At 39.7% G+C, this 18,981-nt stretch overlaps 1 protein-coding gene across 1 annotated transcript in view; it reads right to left on the bottom strand.

Moving 5' to 3' along the window:
- Positions 1-14,817, bottom strand: part of OTOA (otoancorin) — a 31,157-nt gene extending 16,340 nt beyond the window's left edge. The window contains 18 exon segments of the mRNA XM_058849809.1: positions 122-257; positions 1,516-1,589; positions 2,022-2,139; positions 2,509-2,564; positions 3,159-3,299; positions 3,609-3,776; positions 4,288-4,503; positions 4,864-4,987; positions 7,411-7,550; positions 7,986-8,092; positions 10,470-10,573; positions 10,764-10,999; positions 11,619-11,750; positions 13,184-13,271; positions 14,129-14,156; positions 14,249-14,279; positions 14,370-14,398; positions 14,739-14,817. Coding sequence (XP_058705792.1) covers positions 122-257; positions 1,516-1,589; positions 2,022-2,139; positions 2,509-2,564; positions 3,159-3,299; positions 3,609-3,776; positions 4,288-4,503; positions 4,864-4,987; positions 7,411-7,550; positions 7,986-8,092; positions 10,470-10,573; positions 10,764-10,999; positions 11,619-11,750; positions 13,184-13,271; positions 14,129-14,156; positions 14,249-14,279; positions 14,370-14,398; positions 14,739-14,817 — 2,007 coding nt within the window.
- Positions 14,818-18,981: the final 4,164 nt, after the last annotated feature.

Genomic DNA, 18,981 nt, shown 5'->3' with positions numbered 1-18,981 from the left:
TTGATACAGCACATAAACCCCTAAAAGAATACTGATGGATGGGTGAAGAACTCATGTAGGTGGTGACTCTCTCCCCTCCATGGTGTCTCCTCCTCTGCTGACCCCTCTCAGCCATACCCACCAAGCACTCCTGTACTTTTTGCAGAACAGCATCCCTTTTGTGATGGCTTGGGTTCAGAAGGTCCATTCCAGTCTTCCCCAGACGTTCAAGGAAAGGGACACACAAAGGGCCTGTAACGTACTCCAGGTACTCAGAACTGCAGAAAGAATTCAAAAGGTCTCAGAATGCAAACCTGACCTTCATGCACCCACAACCATACCCATGAAATCTGTGATGACAGAAATATTTAGAGACAAGGCTGGACTTGAAAAATCATAAACCAGGCCAAAGAAATTGCAATTAACCCTTGCCTTACTTCAACACCCATCTTCTTCCAGTCCATCAGGACTTGAACTGAACTTCAAAAAATGGCTAACAATTATAAATAGATTCAAGTGGATGAAAGTGCTCTGAGATGCTTTAACACCACATGAAACAAGACTGTCTACAGGTCAGCTTTTCCCTTTCTCTGTTTTACTAGGAATAATTCTCAGATGAATGAAGATGTGGTGGGTGGCCTAAGGACCACAAGTAGTCTTCGAATAGGTTTCCCTTTTATCAAAATCCAAAAATCCTGCCAAATTAAACAAAATTATGCTCCTCTCCACACAGAATGGCAGACAACCTTTGCAAACAAAGCCACAGCCCACATCTGCACAGCCCAGGCTTGCCAGGCTCTGTAGGCAACAGCACCAGTAAATACTGATAGCCCTGAACAAGCAACATAAAATTGTTGCCAAATAATTGAGTGCTGCAGTTTGTAGGTAGCCTTGCATTAAAGTCTTTCTATTATTGTTTTGTAGTTGTTAAACAAAGTAAAGCCTTTACAAATGGAATACTTTTCTTACTTTTTTCAGTTAAGAAATATTCCACAAAAAGAAGGGTTCTCAGTCTCTTAGGCACACAGAAAGAAAGAGAGAAAGGGCAGAAGAAACAGAAAGTGAGAAAGAGATAAGGAATGAAAGGAAGGAATTAACAGGTTTTACAATTCAGGAGTTCTCATCAATACACAAGTTGTTTTTTTTTTCCAAAGGAGAAAAGCTGTCACTGATAAGTTTTGCTAACTTACACAAATGTCTTGAAACACACTGGAATGTTTCTAACCATACAGAGCAATATGCTTCAGCAGTACCCAGTGGTTTTGTCTTCTATATCCACTCTCAAAAAGACCCCTAAACAAATAAGCAAACCTAAACCAAATAAACCTACCTAGGGGGAAAAAATCCACAGTGGTGACAAAAATGTGCTGTACTAAAAGGTACAAAGTATAACCAACTTTCACTTGAGACATACTTTGCCTACATTCAGTGACCACTTTGATAAATTACCATATATTTGAATCATCAGTTTTTTCAGGACTGTGGAGATTATTTGAAAAGTGCTCAGAAGGTAAGATGGACTAAGACGTAACTCACGGAAGGGCCAGTAAGAGGAAGGGAGGAATGGATGCATTGGAGACTTTCCAATATTTCCAGGCCAAACAATTAACCTAAAAGCAACAAAAATTTAGGATCTTAAACCCTTTTATCTGGCTTTTATTTACCTTTCTTTTTGTAGACGTCAGAGACGAAATATTCTATATTTGGGAACATGAGAAGATTTGTATGCTTCTGAAACTTCAATGTATTTCCAAACAGATTACTCATGAATTAACAAGTGAGAAGGACTGTAGGAATTTCTTGCATTTGTAAGTGACAAATGAAATTGTCAAAATGAAGTATGATAACAGACAAATTCACACATAAAAGATTTAAATAAAATATGCTAACAGACAAGTTGAGACATACAGGATTCTGAAAAAAAAAAACCCAAAAAGCCAAAGAAGAAATAGAAGGAACCAAGTCCTAATCTATCTAATTTGGATATTGTGTAGTAGGTTTATGTACATAAAATATTTTTTAAATTTTTTGTTTTGTTTTACCTGATATGGAGAAAGCAGATGAAGATTCATTTCAAAGAATTTAAAATTGTTTAAAAATATGTCTGTGTCCATCATTTCAATGAGTTGACAAGTTAGTCCTTTCACAAGCTGTCCTGTGCTGATAGGAAAGGCAAATTTTAATCTTTTGAATATTTAAGCAGGATCTAGTCCTTACTCCCCACAATCCCATCCTAAGACACAGTTTCTTCACCTCTCCTATTTCTTGTAATTAAAAGGCTCTTGAAAGTAAAAATGCTAACAAATTGAAAAATATCAACTAAGCCTTAAAACACCCAAACCTCTGCAATGCTTCGATCCTGATTTTGGTTTTGAATACCCTTTTTAATAAGGAAGGTGAATTATCCTGTGGTATCCAAGAATGAATAAACGTAAGGTAATACTTAGTAACCACATATTGTTTACCTCAAAGTTGCTCTCATCAAAAAAATAGTCTTAAGCCCCATTTCAAAAGAGATATAGTGCATACCTTAGAAGATCAACAGGATAGTTTTCCTTGGACACTATTTCATACAGATACAAAGCCTGAAAAGAAACCCACCATAATTAAAGGTAATTTTAGTGAATCCAGTTTTAAGAGACAGTAACTACTGCATGGTTTTTGTACTCTGAGCTCTTCCATGTACTCTAAAGCTACTTTTATGGTCCAGCTTAAGCAACCAAAAGGTTTGGCATCCAGTTTGGCTGAATTTTTTCTTCACAAGACAAGACATCACTGACTGGCATTATGGGATGATGTTAAACCTGTACAAGGCTCACATGCACTGTAAAACTTAGGTCTGAAGGGAGCTCTGGAGATCATCTGATCCAACCTTTCATCTCTCAGGACCAAGTCAAAGACTTTACATGGAAATGTCTAATATCCAATACTGGAAAGAGAAAATTTACATGGCTGAAACCTGTGGGTTTAAATTCAGCATATTAATGCTTCCTTTTCCATAGCATTGTCTCATAGTGCTGCCTGGGTTCTAAATGCCCTTTGGTGTTTATGTTGAGATATAATTGGGGCAGTTCCTTCCTTTTACCTGTGTTCCTTGAACACAAATATATTACACCACTTTTCCAATTCTCCCATCACACTAAATTGCAGTGGAATGGAAACTGCATAACAATTTTTACCTGGCTGCTTCTTAGTTCTTTTTCTTTCAGCATTAAAGAATTAAATCCAGTTTGCTTCCATAAACCAGAAAGAGAAACTTCTTTAAAGAAAGATCCTTGTATATCTTTGACTGATGAAGAAAAATCTACAGATGCAGCTACCTAAAAAGAGGAATACAGAGATACATGGCATTTCTGAAGTGATGCTTAGATTTATAGGAATTTGCCCTTCTATCTACTCTGTGTAATATTTCTCTTAAGAGGATAAAGGAAAAACACAACAGTATTAAGAACACAACAGAAATAAGCAAGAGGAGAGCCTTCAAAATACACTTGGTGATCAGAAAAAAAGCAGTGCAACCATTAACCATTGAGCTAAAGGACACATCTTGGTTTAATTCATGCTCTACAGCTCTGGTTACTGTGCTCTTGTACAGACAGAACCTGCCACACACTGGAGTTTGTAATCACCTTCCTGAGGATGCCCTGCTGCTGTGCAGGAGATAAGTCAGACAAGTACTGGGACGTTGTGCCTCGAATAATCTGAGCCAGCTCCCTGGGGCTCATGCTGTGGAGTGACCGGGTGCCAATTCCTGTCACCAAGGCGCCCATTTGGCTAACGTTATAAAATGATAAAACCTGCAGGGAGAGCAGCACAAGCAAAGAGGAAGTTTTCTTGAGAACAGCAGATACATCTAAAAGCAAAAATCAGTAAATAAAGCAAAACTATTCTTGTTAAATACTTAACACATTTATTGTCTGGGAATGCATTTTCCATGTCTGCCCACAGAACAAATGCCTGAAGTTTCTCAGAAGTTCCTTTTCCTGAAACTTCAACCAGGACCTGATTCCTTGCATTACAATATATTTGAGTATACATCCTGGTATCTCTGATCATGCAAATTCTGCTTAGACCAGTGAAACAGACAAAATAATATATACAAATTCCAAATCCAAATAGCCATTCTGTAACTAGAAAATTTCTTTGGGATGTACAATCTTGGATGCTTTCATTTCATTTAAACACATTTTTCAGGCCACTAACTAAGCAGAATTCTTGCACTAAACTTTTCAAAATCTACAGTTATTATTGAGAAGAAGCCATTTCACTTTCAAAAGCAGAAAGTAGGAAAGCTGTTATCAGAGGTACCTTTTCATAAGAGAGATATTTACTGGATAAAATCATAACTTGGCTTTTTGCCCACCCAGAGACTTGGTTTAATGTTGCAACAGCATTATGCACTGCTTCAGGTGACAGAGATTCCAGCTGACTTGAAGTTAGTCCAACCACAGCATCTGACAGAGATCCAAGGGTATCATTCAATGTCTGGTTTTGCATGGCAATGTTCAGGAGTTGAGATTTGAGCTAAATCAAACAAAAAGAGCAGATCAGAAGTAAAAATCTGCCAAGAACCAATTTCCATTACCACCCAAAACATTAACTGGAATCTCTGGAATAGGCATTGGCAAATATTCACACACTTCATAAGATTTCAAAAATAGAACCACAGTTGTGAAAGGAATATGGAACAGGAATATGAAACAGAATGAGAATAGAATGAGCACTCAAAATGGGTTTCTATTCTTTGCATTCTCAAGAACTATTTTCCCTTATTTCTTAAGTCCAAATAATTTTTCACTCATTTCTTTCCTTATTTAAGAAGAACACCCTTCCTCCTCTGTTTACAGGATTATGTTAGGCAAGAAGAACAAGTGTTGTACACACCTCATGAACCTCAGCCTGGAAACCTCTCAGCTGATTGCATTTAATCATTTGATGAAGTAGAGCCCGGGCCACAACTGCATCCATCTGTTCCAGGTCATCATAAAAGCAAACCAACAAACCCAGCCTACAGAACAGAAATACATTAGCTCCCTTCTGACATAAAAGGTGTCACTGTTGGGAAATGGAAACACAGCTTGGTACTCTCTCCTTATGATCACAGCTTTAACCATTTCTGTTTGTCATGAGTGCTTCAAACTGCAGTCTTTAAAACTCAGCCTGTAACAGGGGTATGAGAACATGCACTGGCCTTTGTATTCAGCTGAATTCTGTCTGGATTGTGCTTGAGAATTTACCTGTTCTGGTTCCATTTGTCCATGGCTGGATTGTCCCAGTTAATGACTCCACTTCCCTTGACAGGATAATCTTGAAAATGATGGAGGGCTATTACTAAGTCTCTAGAAGTGTCTTGCTGGGTTCTTATCTGGTTTGATTGGATGTTTTGAACTCTAAGTCCTGCTTAGATTTTACATGCAATACAACTCATTTGTGTTTCAGAGCAGCAGCTGGGGCACAACATGGCCTCTTTATCATTTTAGGATTAAACAAAGCCTGCTATATTTCACATCAAACACAGGACTGGCCAGTGGATGGAGACCTGTCCAGTTCAACACTGGTTAGGAGAAACCACACCGAGGCTCAGTTGTGCCAGCACAACTTGCAGTCTGCAAGGCAGGGTTTTGAACTGAGATAATTTTCCTTCATAGTTCCCATGCTGTAATATTTAAGTCAACATGTCCATTAACCTCTGTAAAGTGCAACCACAGCCATAATTTTTGGAGAGGAGGAGTCACACCACCATAGGGAAGTGCCTGCTGTAGGTGTCCTTCTGGCTTACACCTTGTGCTTATTTACTACCTTGACCTGCAGCCTTGCAAAGAAAGAGCTCTGAATTGTGCATCACTGTGTCTGGACTTTGAATTTTATAGTGATGGGGATGAACTGGTTTGTAGGAAGCTACTTTGTTTGAGTCAATTCTGTGTCCCTGTAAACTCTCAGCTTTTGCTTTTATAATTTACTCAGAATAAGAACCTCAAAGATATGGCCAAAGACTGGATTTCCTGCTACAGTCCCTGTTTTTCCACAATTCAGTGAGACAGGCACAGGCAGAGTCTGAGAAGTAATGTCCAGATGTGAATCAAATCAACAGTGGACAATGCTGCAGCACAACCAGAAACTCAGTCAAATTCTGTAGCACATGAAGGCTTTTAGTTCCTCTACTCCCTCAACAACAACCTGCCAGTGATACAACAAAACACTGCTTCAGCAACACACCAATTCAAGTGAATTCATCAAACCAACATACAAATCAAAGAAACATCTATAAGAGCATTTTTATAACAAATAATTATATTCTGATGCATTATTGCATAGCCACCAAAAGCTCTTCATCTCCTTTGGGATTAGCAGAAATGAGTAACTACTTCTTAAAAGTAAAAGCACATTTAAATCAACTGTATAGTTAAAATGAGTAACATAAATTAAGTGTGTTGTAAAAATGGAATATATTAAGGATTATGGAGCATGACATTTCTCTCATCTGTGAGAATACGGCAGCTCTTGTGAGTGACAAAATCATTTTTAAGATTTCTGACATTGAAATTTAGAGCGTGGGCATAACTCTTCTCTCGCTTACTCCTCCGACAATGAGCAATGCTTCATGGAAGTCAGCAAGCTGCACTGCAGTAAAGACAGGAGCTCTGAAGCCATAAAGCATATTCTCCATTAGTTTAAAACTCCAAGGTATCCCCCGAGGAGACTACAAATCATTTCAGACAGTATTGTCTAGGGACTAAATACATCCATTGATATGACAATGTAAATGTAAATGTGGAGTGCAGAGCTTTCTCATGCTTGCTGCAGTTTATTTTGATTTTTTATTATTGTTAAAGTTAGTTCAGTGCAGGTTTGACAGCCCTGAAAATTCAGTTTCCTGCTTACACATTTAATATTCAAACATTTAAGCATGGCTTATCTCTACCCTGCAGAACAAAGAGGACAGTAGGGCAGGCTTTACACCACTTTGTGGCTTCAGTGGTGACACTCATGTCAGTTAAAACCCACTTGCAGTCCTGGCTGGCAGGAGTTGAGATTTCTTCCTTCAGTCCTAACTGTAACATGATTTCCATGAAACACCTCCATGTTCTGTGATTCAAGCAGCCAAGACAACTCATGTCCTGCTGTCCCAGATTATTTTATTGCTCTACAATGCAATGGAGCTCTGTCTGGGTCCCCCAGATACTTCTGCAGACTTCCTACAAATGCTGCAGGCATCTCCTCACTGAGGAGCAGGAGACAAAGCATTAGCTAATTAGGCACACCTCCAAAAATTCATAAAGTAGCAATTCTTCACTGTTGCTAAACAAGGCTGGATTTCAGCCTAGATTTTTCTGCTGGAACAAAAAAGCTGTGCCACACTATCAATTTCTATTTCCTCCTTAGCTGTTCCATCCATACACAGCCATAACAGAAAAAGCAAAGCAGCCTTGCCTGTAGATAGTTGAAGTGTTCCTCATATCAAATCCTGATGAGTTTATCCTTTCCAGGAGGGCCTGTGCAAGCTCTGGTGTGATATCATACACTGTGTCCAACTGCTTTGTTGCATTGTCGTAGCTAATGAACAGTCTGATCTGACCAGCACAAACAAAACCATGCATCAGCACTGTGAGACAATGAATCCTATAAAGTGTGTTTCTGACACTCAAAATTAATTGAGCCTTTTCATGTTATAGAGAAAGGAAGAAGATTTGGATAAATCAGTATTTCCAAGTGAGTGATTCTCTGCCAAAATGTCATATAATTTGAGGGTCTTCTATCATTGATTCCCCTCAGTAGGAGCCACAGAAGTCTAATACTGATAAATAATTACATATTAACAACAGGCATTTTAAAAATAAAAATATAGACCTTTATAAAGAATACATTTATATTTCCCTGCTATATTTTCTCTTTAATTAATAAAATATATAAAGTTATTTTTCATGTTTAGGTGTACATTTGTGTTCATATTTTTTGTAGCTGACATTACTTGGCAATAACATATCCAACCACACTTTGTTACTTACTTCATTGAGACTAATTTTCAATATTTCTTCTAATGGGAGATGGATCATGTATCTTCCCAAAATCCATAAGCTTTCAGCAGTGACCCAAGAAGTTGATTCATTGAACTCTGTTTTGGGGAAATAAATACTCACTATAATGTTAAGAAAGTAATTCCTTTTCAAATATATTTTACCTAGTATATTGTTATTAGTAAATAATAAAAAATCTGCAAATCAGAAAAATCCTTAGCAGAGGGAGTCAGATTCCATTCATTTGCTACATTTTAGCACCACACTTTTATGAGTCCATAAATTTTTTAATTAAAATGAAATAGTGTTTCAAGTGTGTCAAATTTTTTCATATAAAAACAATAAATGTTTTATGTTGCCAAAATAGAGACTGGATAAATTTTGGGACAAGAAAAATTTACCCAAAAGTATTAAATATGGAGCAGTGTTTTTAAAATTCACTTTTCCTAACCAGTTGCATTATTTAAGAACATCAGGGAGGCATGATACTTTATATATCTTATATATTAGTATTGATGATACCACTTACTTCAGCAATATGCAATAGAAATAATGGAGAAAATGAAAAACTGCTCAAATACCTACATGGAAATAGGCTGACAAAACCACAAAATACCACATAACAGTTAAAAAATGGCATTCATTTAGTAACAATCTCCCAAGGATTGAAAATGAAATAAGGATCCAAATATCCCTGAGAAAAAACATATTTATGGACTTCATGTGTACCCTGAGCCACAAAGACTGTTTTCTCCAGAGTATTGTCATTTGGATGGCTCAGTGTGTGACACTTCTGAACACATTCCTGTGTGCAGTGCCGATACAACTCTGCTAAAATAAAATCATCAGTGCACTTTGATGAGTTTCCAGTGCTGGAAAAAAAACAGCTTGCATCTATCAGAAGCTGAAGGACTCCATTAAGTGATTTTTTTGAAAATATAGATCTAAGCTTCTTAACTGAGACAAGATGATGATCCCAGCAGACCTGTCAGGCCTGTGTTTTTTAAAGTGATATTATCTCCCATTACCCAGAATATTATGAGAGTTGAAAGACGGGCCAAGAGAGCTAAAGACAAACCAGCAGCATTTAAGGATGTTGACTGTGGTTTTTAACAGAACAGATTCGCAGTTACCAGCCATGGCAGCTGTGATCCCCGAAAACTGCTCCCTATCCCAGGTGGTCCCAGTGCTATCCACATATAAAGTGAATAAACCACCCTCCTGCAGGACTGTTCCTGCACTCTGCTGTGGTCTGGGGAGTGCAGATAAACATGAGGGAGCTTTCCTGCCCAGGACTAATGGTTCACACTGCCACAACCAGTTGGGAATCAGCCCACACTTGTTGCCCTGGGGGTGGATTCACATCTGTGCTGCTTTTGGCATGTGAAGCAGCAGCCAGGGAGGAAAAAGGTGCAAAGCAACTCCCAGTCCCTCCCAAACTGGGTGATCTTCCATGAATCGAGGGTTTACTAATGCTTCAGACACAACCCAAGATGATGCTGAGGGATTTTCCCAGGACTGCTGAGTAACACCAAGCAAATTCTCTATCTTTGCTTCCCCAGTAATGCACTGGCACTAACATCACCTCACAGCAGCAGCATGAACCTCCTCTCTACAACTTACTGGTTTACTCTGATATTTTCAAATGGCAGGAGACCCAGGAGGCAAGTTTAGCTCCACTGAAGCATGTGGGCATTTAACCTTTGATTTCTAGGGAAATAGGAAAAACACACACATCTGTAAGCCTAAAATGCTCCCAGGACAGCTGTGCTGGGATGTTCAGTGAAATCCAGGCACTGGCTCAGATGGTTCAGTGCCCTGCACAGCCCCCTTGTGGAGCCCATCCTGCCTGTCCCAGCTATGGAACACATGTTTCAGGCACATTAACCAGGCAAACAGATGTGGGAAAATGCATCCAATTAGGATTACTTAACTTTGGTTTTATCTTGTCCCTTTGCTGATCGAGTTGGTGCCATGTGCTTTTGCAAAATCCTGCATTTCTTTTGTGTTTTTAAACAGTGCAGAGGATAATGTATCCTGAGCCAGAGCTGTTTTTCTCCTCTGAAAAGGAGTTCAGAAAAGAACAACATGCCTTGGCAGAACACCTGGCCACTGTATCCTATTTCAGACTTAGTACAGAGAGAAAAGACTGCAGTAGTAGAAAAAGACACTGTGTATATACACTTTCCTCTGGGCAGAGCAGAGGAAGAGTCATTGGACTTGATGATCCTGGGGATCTTTTCCAGCCTTAACAATAGCGTGATACTACTCTCTAAGTTCAAGCATCTTTGGAGAACTATTTGTCATCAGTAACAAACACATTATATTTACAGTGTTCTGCAGAAAAAAGCATTCCAGACAGCTACTCTTACACAGACCTGTGTTAACTGGGGAAACAATTTGATTCAATGGACAGGCCTTTTGCTGAGTGCTTTTCTCTTATGATAAGCAAGAGGAAAACACTTTGTAACATACCACTCATGTTGTAAGATTTCTGTAGAATCTGCTTCATCCAGCCATAGAGAGCTCTCTGAGTGCTTGCTGAAGTTCTGTCATAGAGGTCCTTGAATAATGATGATCTAAGTGATACATGGGCATGTTAGTTCACTAATGAGTTAACTATTCATTTTTTTAATGACACATAGACAAATTATTTTATAAGCAGAAAGCTGTATCTGGAAAACAGACTGAGACAGTATAGGAACCTCTTTTTAAATAGTCAGCAAATCTAATGTAGTATTAATTGTGTCTGAAAAATAAATGGCTTACAAGTTTCTGAAAGCATCCTCTAGCAGAAGGTTTGGGAGATTCCCAATGACATCAGGTTGGAGATAGTTCACTGCTGACACACGCAGAATCTGACTCAGGATATCCACACAGTCCAGGGCACTCAGAGCCAGGAAGCATTTATCCAGTGTGACAAGAAACAAGGTCCTATTTACTCCTGGGCTTTGAAAAATTCTCTCTCTAGTCATGCCCCAATCAAGAATAATATTTCCAATTTCCTGCAAGCAATAAAGTGTTAAATTAACATCTTTGATTAATTCAATATATTGGTCATTTTGAGGTCTGGCAGAGAGCACTCTACAAAGAATATGATGTTGTTCTCATGAAAAAGAGCTGCAAACTACTGGTTGTTTGTATTACTTCAGGTAATTCCTTTGTGGCATTGGGTAGAGACCAGCCTGAATTTTTACAAAATCAGAATGAAACCCAGAAAGATATTTCAAATGGCTGATTAACAAAATTACTAATTTCACCTTCTTTAGACATCTTGGCTCTCTTTCCAGCCACCGAAAAGAAGATACTCCCTGAAAGTAACTGGCCCTACCTACCTTGGGTGTTACTGTAGGAGGGTGAACTCTTCTCTGGAAATGAGTTTCTCTCTACTGATTACAGTGAAAATCCAAATTACTAACTTGGACTTGCAGAAACAACCCTTACTGCTCTTTAGACAGTAAGAGTTAAATGAACTAAGTCTAACTTAAGAGGAGAGGGAGTCCTGAATCCAGTTCAAGCCAGGTAAGTAACTGCAGGGCCTGCACTGTGAGTCCCCTAGTCTGTCCCTTTCCATTTATATAAACCACTGACAGCAGCTCTTCTTTTTCACAAGTGGAAACTCACAATATGCTCCTTTTTGCTGTTGAAGAGGTACTTCATTGCAGTCTGGAACTGCTGCTGATCAAGGTGTTGCATTTCAGACAGTAGCTGCCTGGGCTGATATAAAAGGTTCTTCAGGTAACTTTTTATGGACACCTGAAATATAGAAAAATGTTAATATACATAAAACTCATACTACTGTACTTTTACTCCCTGAAAATCTGTGCTCAAGGAGAACTAAGTGCTTAGCTCTGTATTGTCTGTGCTGCCAATGATGAAAATAACTATTCTCCACACAAACTGAAAACAAAAATAATCTAAATGCATTCTGAAAGACAGTAATTTTCAAATCCTATTCTTGGTTTCATGAAGAATTCCTCTCAAGAGAGCTTTTTAACAAAGATGCCTCAGTTTCTCACTTCATAAAACAAGAGTAATAAAGCTTTTCTGCTTCACACAGCAGAGATGTGAAAATGATACTTTTAAGAGCTAAAAAAAGCCTAAAAAATAAAAACAGTTACCATGTGCATATTGTTTCTAAAAAGGAAGGAAATGGGCAATTAGATGGGAGGAGAAGTCTCTAACAGGTCATACACCAATAATTTTCTCTCTTGCATCAAGCTGCATTACCAGTTAACAATCTCAAGCCTGTTTTGAAAAATGGAAAGGCAATCATAAACATTGGAATAGAAATAAATGTAAGGCTCATTAGCAGCAGACTGGAGTAAAATCCCTTCTATTTCCTGACAGAATTATTTCAGAATTGGTTTGGAATTTGAGTTGCTATTTTTCTTTGCTCTCTTTGCTTAACTTGCATTGCCACCACCAAGTATTAACATAGTTCCTTTATGCCTCCGGGTTCAGCCTGCTGAGAGCCTCAGGCTACCAATAAACCTGACAAAGGGAAGGGGCAGTGGCAGGAAAATGTAGGTGAGCATGAGCAGTAACAGCGACACAGAGCTCGGAACAGGGTTCAAGTACTGTGCAGCTTCTGGGAATGCCTGAGGCTCAGGGATGGCACAGTTGACACTTCCCTGTTTCAGTGAGTGCAGGGACGAGGGAGGGGCTCAGGTTTGATTAGCTGGGTACAGCTCCACTTAAAGCAGCTCATCACTAATCCTCAGCAGCAGGAGGAACAACAACTCCTTCCTGCAACAACTCCACATCGATAATTTACAAAAACAGCACTGAGAGGAGCTTTAAAAGGTGGAGGAATTTTGTAGGATGCTCTGGAGCCTCTCATTCCATAAGGAGCAGTGTGAACTACAGCCAGTCAAAATCTGAGAGAAACTCATCATTTTTTGGGGAAACAGCATTTATATACACTCAACTCAGAAACAATGAGCACAAAAAATCCTAATTCTTGCTTTCCACCAGAGGAAAAGCAAAAAAGATTGTTACCATTATTTCTGCCTTGCATACTCCAGCAATCTTCGGGGGAAAAGACAACCCATTCCTATTTCACTGCTACACTGTAGATGTGTTAATTACCTCTATCATTGACCACCTAGCTTTGGCTACAGAGATAGGTTGAGTTTTTTTAATTCCTTTTCAAATAAAAATTTTCATTCATCTTAATTGTCACAAACCTGGAGGCTGCTAACAGTAAACATAATTTCCTGGGCATGAAAATATGCAATGACTTTTGTAAGCAGATCTGCTGTCCAGACATTAGAGCTGTAACAGAGAACAGGACCAAAAATGCCAATAAAATAAATATAACAAGTTAAATAGCAGATTAAAAGAGTAAAAAAGAGAAAGGGAAACAGTGATACTAACACTACAATGACAAAAGTATTCTGTTTTTTGCCTAGCCAGAGTAATAGCTGATCTATTTAATGCAATGAAAATACATGGTTCAATGGGGAATGGAATTAATTAATTTTTTCCATCTAATTCCACAGCTATCCACAATAAACTCAACTTTCCAAGGTATTGCCATTAGTACCATCTCCAAGGCATATGCTTTCTGGCACCCCATTATGCCTGTTCTGATCTGCTTGCAGGAAGTACAGGGAGTAAATGCTGCCTTCCCTTCAGCAGAGCCATTAATTTCACTGTGTCCTCCTTACACAGACACTGATTTTCTCAAAATATGTAGGAGTGGAATGGCGTTTGAGGCTTATACTGTTCTTTCAGATTTGGACAAAATTAGCAAATAATTCAAAAGCCACCAGGAATTGGAGGATGGGGGACAGAGTGGGACTGAAAGAAGGAGGTGGACAGAAAGCTGGAACTGCATCTAATTTCCTTAAGAAGGCATTTGGACACACGTGAGCGAAGTTAATTATCAAAACTTCTGAAAACTGTAGCAAATATTCAGCCTTATTCTATATTTTTTTTTTCCTTTTTTATGACAAACACGTTTTTCCCTGTTAATAGGAAATACTCCTCCCAGGAGACCTAAATCCAAGTAATCATATGCGCAAATTTCATTCTATCCACAATGTTCCAGTTTCTGTGGAAATGAAACAGATCATATCTGACATGCAAGATAATATTGAAAAATCAAGATGGGGAGAGTAATACATTACCTTTGAAAATAAAGTATATCTAGGAGGGCTGCACATAAAAATGGAACGTAAAAAGTTATGGTGAGATACTGAGTTTTAATTCATTTTAGAAGTGTAAGTGGGAACAACTGTGTACGTTACCATTCAGATATTTCCCAGCTATTACTTCCTCCTAAGGAAAAATTACAAATATATGCAATAAATTATTATTTTTAGATTATAATATAGAATGTTAGTAGAGAGATCAAATAAAAATACTAACCACAGCTCTGTGTAACAATGGAGGCAGATCTGTAAAAGATTATCCTGTTATTAGAAGTTAATTTAATGTTTTATCATTCAATTGTGTTACACAAAAATACATTGATTGTATGTAGTGATTATATATACATATATAATTTATTTGCAAACATTTAATGCAGTTTTGATTAAATTTCTTTACAAAAAAACAGTGGGGGGGAAAAAGGTTATTCAATAATAATCAGTCTTGGTGAAATTCTTTGCTGGCATAGCTCTATGAAGCCAAGAGACCAGAGACCATGGTCCCAGTTACTAAACAACACCTAATTTATTACACACAGCTTTTTCCATGCCACAAAATACACCCCTCAGACAGGAGTTCTGGTCTTACCTTCAGAGTTCTGACTGTAAGTAATCTCAGCATGATTCATTGATATCAACAAGAAACACATCTTCAAAAGTCTGGACATTTCTTCTGGTGTTTTTTAGAATAAAAAGATACTTGGATTGAAAAGGCAAATAGGAAGAACAGAGTCAAAAGGCAATATTCACCACAAACTTTCAGAGCTATAAATCAGAGACAGCCTACGCTACGGAGTACAGATAGAGATCAGAACAATCCAAAGCTTCTTGTTCCCAAATTCTTAATTTAGATCTTTTTCTAGGATAGAGATACAATTTATGCTAACACAAGTCCACCAAGAGTGCATGTGCACTCTCTGTATCTCCAGCTATATCTCCCTAAAGCAAGTGGGTCATTTAATTTTCTTCCTTATAGCACCATTTATTTACCAAGTTACACTGCACCTTAATATGACTTCAATGCAGTTTTGTTAAAATAGGCAAAAAAATCCTTTTAAAATCAGATAAAAAAGAAGATAAATTGAATGAAAAAGGAAATTATAAAGAAGCTTCAAACAAACCCTAAGCTTCTCCTAGCTGGTTAAGCTGCCTGCAGTATCATTGCAGACTTGGTCTGGGACGCTCCATTTGCAGATCTCTGAACTCAGGGGTGGAACAGCCTGGCCCTGGTCCCATGTCCCTGCAGGGTGCTCCAGACAGTGAGGGGGAAGGAGTGCTCCCCTTCCCTGCTGCCACACTTGGAAAAAAGGGAGAAAACATCCTTACACTCTTCTGAAGGAAAGTCATACATTTGGGAAATAGACCATGTCACTCCACCTGGACGTATCAAAGCCGAGGTCTGTGTACTCACAAGAAGTGTCCCATCAATGTTTCACCATCACCTTGGACACAGATTGTGTGGAAAGAGATGTTTTGGTAGCTCTTGCTATCCCTGCTGCCCTATGCTATGCAGCATAAAGACCACTGAAAGATAAATTGTCTGGAAGGGCAGTAATGGTATACCCAGAGCTTTTCACTAGGCTGTCACTAATTGCCACCAGAAAAAATTGTCTCACAGTTGTCCAAAACAAAAATTAATGTGTTGCTTTTGGTCTAGTTCTTGGAGGACAAGGATACACACAGAAGTAGTGCAACAGGGTGGAAAGGAAGCAAAGACTGGGCAGGTTTCACTCACATAGGAGTTTCTGCAGCCATGTCCCCCCTGCAGCTCTGAGGGCCATCAGCTGCTTCAATCCACACTGCAGAGAGGATTTTCTGTCTCTGCACTCTCAGCTTGGCCCTTTGCTCATCCTGAGTGACACCACCCCCACAGGTAAAACAACTAATTAATCTGAGACATTAGATGATGTCTTGATCCACAGATTGCAGGTTCTTACACTGGGATTAGCCCCTGATTTACCAAATGCCACAGAGGGTCCCATTGGCCAAATTGTCTCTGACCATAAAGCGACTTTTTTAGGTTTTGTCTCCCTTTCCCTCATTTCAAAGGTTTATTTGCAAGACGCTGAATTTCTGCATTTCTTTTTGTTGCTGAATTCTGTGCTTACTCTCTCTTTCTTCCCCCCAAAGTTCTCTGTCACAGCTTGAGTTACAGATCTGAATATTTGATAAATGACACCTTTCTTGGACTGTTTAATCTCAAGTACCAAGGTACTCTTTTATGAAAATATCTTTCAACAAGCCTCCAGCCTTCAGTTTATTGCAAACACTTAACTCCAGTCTTGTAACAGAAGTGACTACAACTGACAGATGATGAAAAATTTAAACATTAGACTTTAAGAAGCTATTACCTCTGTCCTGCTCTTACACACACTGAAACCCCTTTGAGCTACTCTTTTGGGAGCACCACAGTAAATGTCTCTCATTCAGATGTATCTGGTTTCTTAGACAATGAACTTACTTGTGTTTGTTTCTACCTGTGCCCTAAAAATTTTGCAGTAAGGTTTGATTACTCTGCATAGGTTAAATGATGCTTCCAATGTCAATCCCGATTTGTTTTTTCCAATTCATTCACTTTGATCAGGGAATGTATTTTAATTAAAGCATGCAAATGTAATATACAAGGAGATTAAATGGTAAGGAAAGTGCTTTTTCATCCTGACTAACTCAAGCGACAATCAGCAGGTGCACAAAAAGGTCCGCTGTGAAACAGCCCTGCTAGGCAAGACAATCTGTGGGGTGAAGTAGTTCATTTCTTGAGTGAAACAGATCGGTTTGCAGTTCACAGCAACTTCCAGACAGTCCCAATCACGCTGTGGGGATCTCCTGCAGATCCCATCCAGCAATTCCCCAGAGCCCGTTCCCTGCATATGCTGTGATGAGGTCTCTGACGAGTCACCCTTGCAGGACGCCCCGCTCATGAGAAGCTCCCAGACCGCCTTCTCCTCTCACTCCCAGAACAGCCACCCTTCCACGTACAGAAATCCTAGACATTTTATCACTCACTCCAAGCAGCCGCTGCCTTATCTGAAGCTCGATAACCAGAAGGCTGACCTTACAATCACAACTCTCGCTGATAAGCCCTTGCACTGCCGGTGCCCACCTTCCCCTTCACACCCAGGCTCTGAGAAGAAGCACCACATGCAGTGGGGGAAGCCGCAAGGGGTGCGGGCTGGAAAGGGACAGCGAACAGGAGAAGAGGAGGAGAGCCAGGACCCCGGAGCGCTTTACCTGCCTCTGCCGTGTGCGCCTCCTGCCCTGCGCTGCAGGAGCTGGGCGGCTCCGGGCAGGGAACCTGGGCCAGGCCCAGCACCGCCCTGCAGCCTCAGGCGCCAGCCCGGCAGCAGCCGGCCCTCAGCGCGGGCGGGAAGGGCTCCTCCGCCGGGGGCTCGGCGCTCCCACAGCGGACAGGAGCGGACACTTCTGTCCCGAGATGAAGAGAGCTCAACGAGCTGTGCAGGGGAAACAGGGCTGGGGCGGCCCTGCTCCCCCATCTCCCCAGCCCAAGGAGGGGCAGGTGGCCCTGGGTTCCTCAGAGTATGAACTGACAATACCTGGCACCACCCGGCAAAAGAGGGCTGGGGTTTTGAGGGATGAAGGCTGTTCCAACTTTGCTTTGAAAGTTTCTGGCTAAATCGTGTGCTTGCACAGCATCGTTTTCCTGAAATGCAACACACCCAGTCCTCCCTGACAGAACAGAACAGTTTAGTCACTCTCCAGGGCAAAACACTGGACATTAGTGAAAGCACTGAGATGCAGCTTGGATGGACACTGTCACCCACAGCAGGACAGGGCAGGATTCCCATGCCTATAATGAATTTAGACATTAGAATTGCAACACTTGTTCCCTTAGATGGCATCTTAGAGTATTTGGGGCAATTTAATGAACTATTGGACTCCAGAGTTTATGTGGGCTGTGAGCAGCATTGACTGCACACAAATGCTCTCTCAGGGCCTGCAGGGAGGAAGAAGTCCTTTCCCTCCCAAGGAAGTCTGGCTTTAGAAATACAGGTGTAGGTACAGTCCTAGGGGTTATCTGTCTATTTAACAGGACTAACCAGGTGTCTGACCCTCCTGAATTTAGGCTTTGTACAAAGATTTTCTTCATTATTCATCATGTTTTAATTCCTCATCTCAAATGTGAAGATACTTGGTTAAATAGAGTGAACAAAGTAGAAAATCATAAGAAAGAAAAAAACCCCTCCTATTATTTACATTGTACCTTCTGTTCCCAAACCTCTCAAAGCCATTACAAACTGAGATCCTCAGTGACAGGACTAAAAGATGAGAGACAAGAAATGCAGTCTCTTGTGTGATTTTTAACATGTGGGATTAAAACACTTAAGTACCTTTGAAGAAGTTTGTTTTACTACATATTTGCTACCTTAACCTAAATTCTTTGCACATTAAAAAACATTTTCCCACTTCTAGATGAGTACAAAACCAAGGCAGCAGAAGATAGATTAATGGATTCACTCCAGAGCATACATAGCCCATTTTCCCAACAGACAAATGTGATTGCACTATGTGCCAAAATGCAACAGCACATCTTGAAATGAGAGTAACAGAGTCTAAATTACTGTTGAAAAGTAATTTGAAATTTCAGCAGTCGAATCCCTTGTCCCATATTACAGAATACTATTCCACAAAGATGACTGACAACAAAAAGCTAATAAATTGGCAGGAGAAATCATTAACCATCAGGCAAAGTGAGTTTGAGGTAAACCTAAAATGACATGTTAAGCATCCCACCTGACATAAAATCACCAATAATTATAAAAACCACAAAAAAGCCCACAACAGACAACTTTTTTAGACTTCAAGCAACAGAA

Source organism: Poecile atricapillus, chromosome 14 (genome assembly GCF_030490865.1).
Source record: "Poecile atricapillus isolate bPoeAtr1 chromosome 14, bPoeAtr1.hap1, whole genome shotgun sequence".
In the NCBI taxonomy this organism is placed as follows: Eukaryota; Metazoa; Chordata; class Aves; order Passeriformes; family Paridae; genus Poecile; species Poecile atricapillus.
Note: the sequence above shows the minus strand (reverse complement) of the source record. Positions and strands in the feature narration are given on the sequence as shown.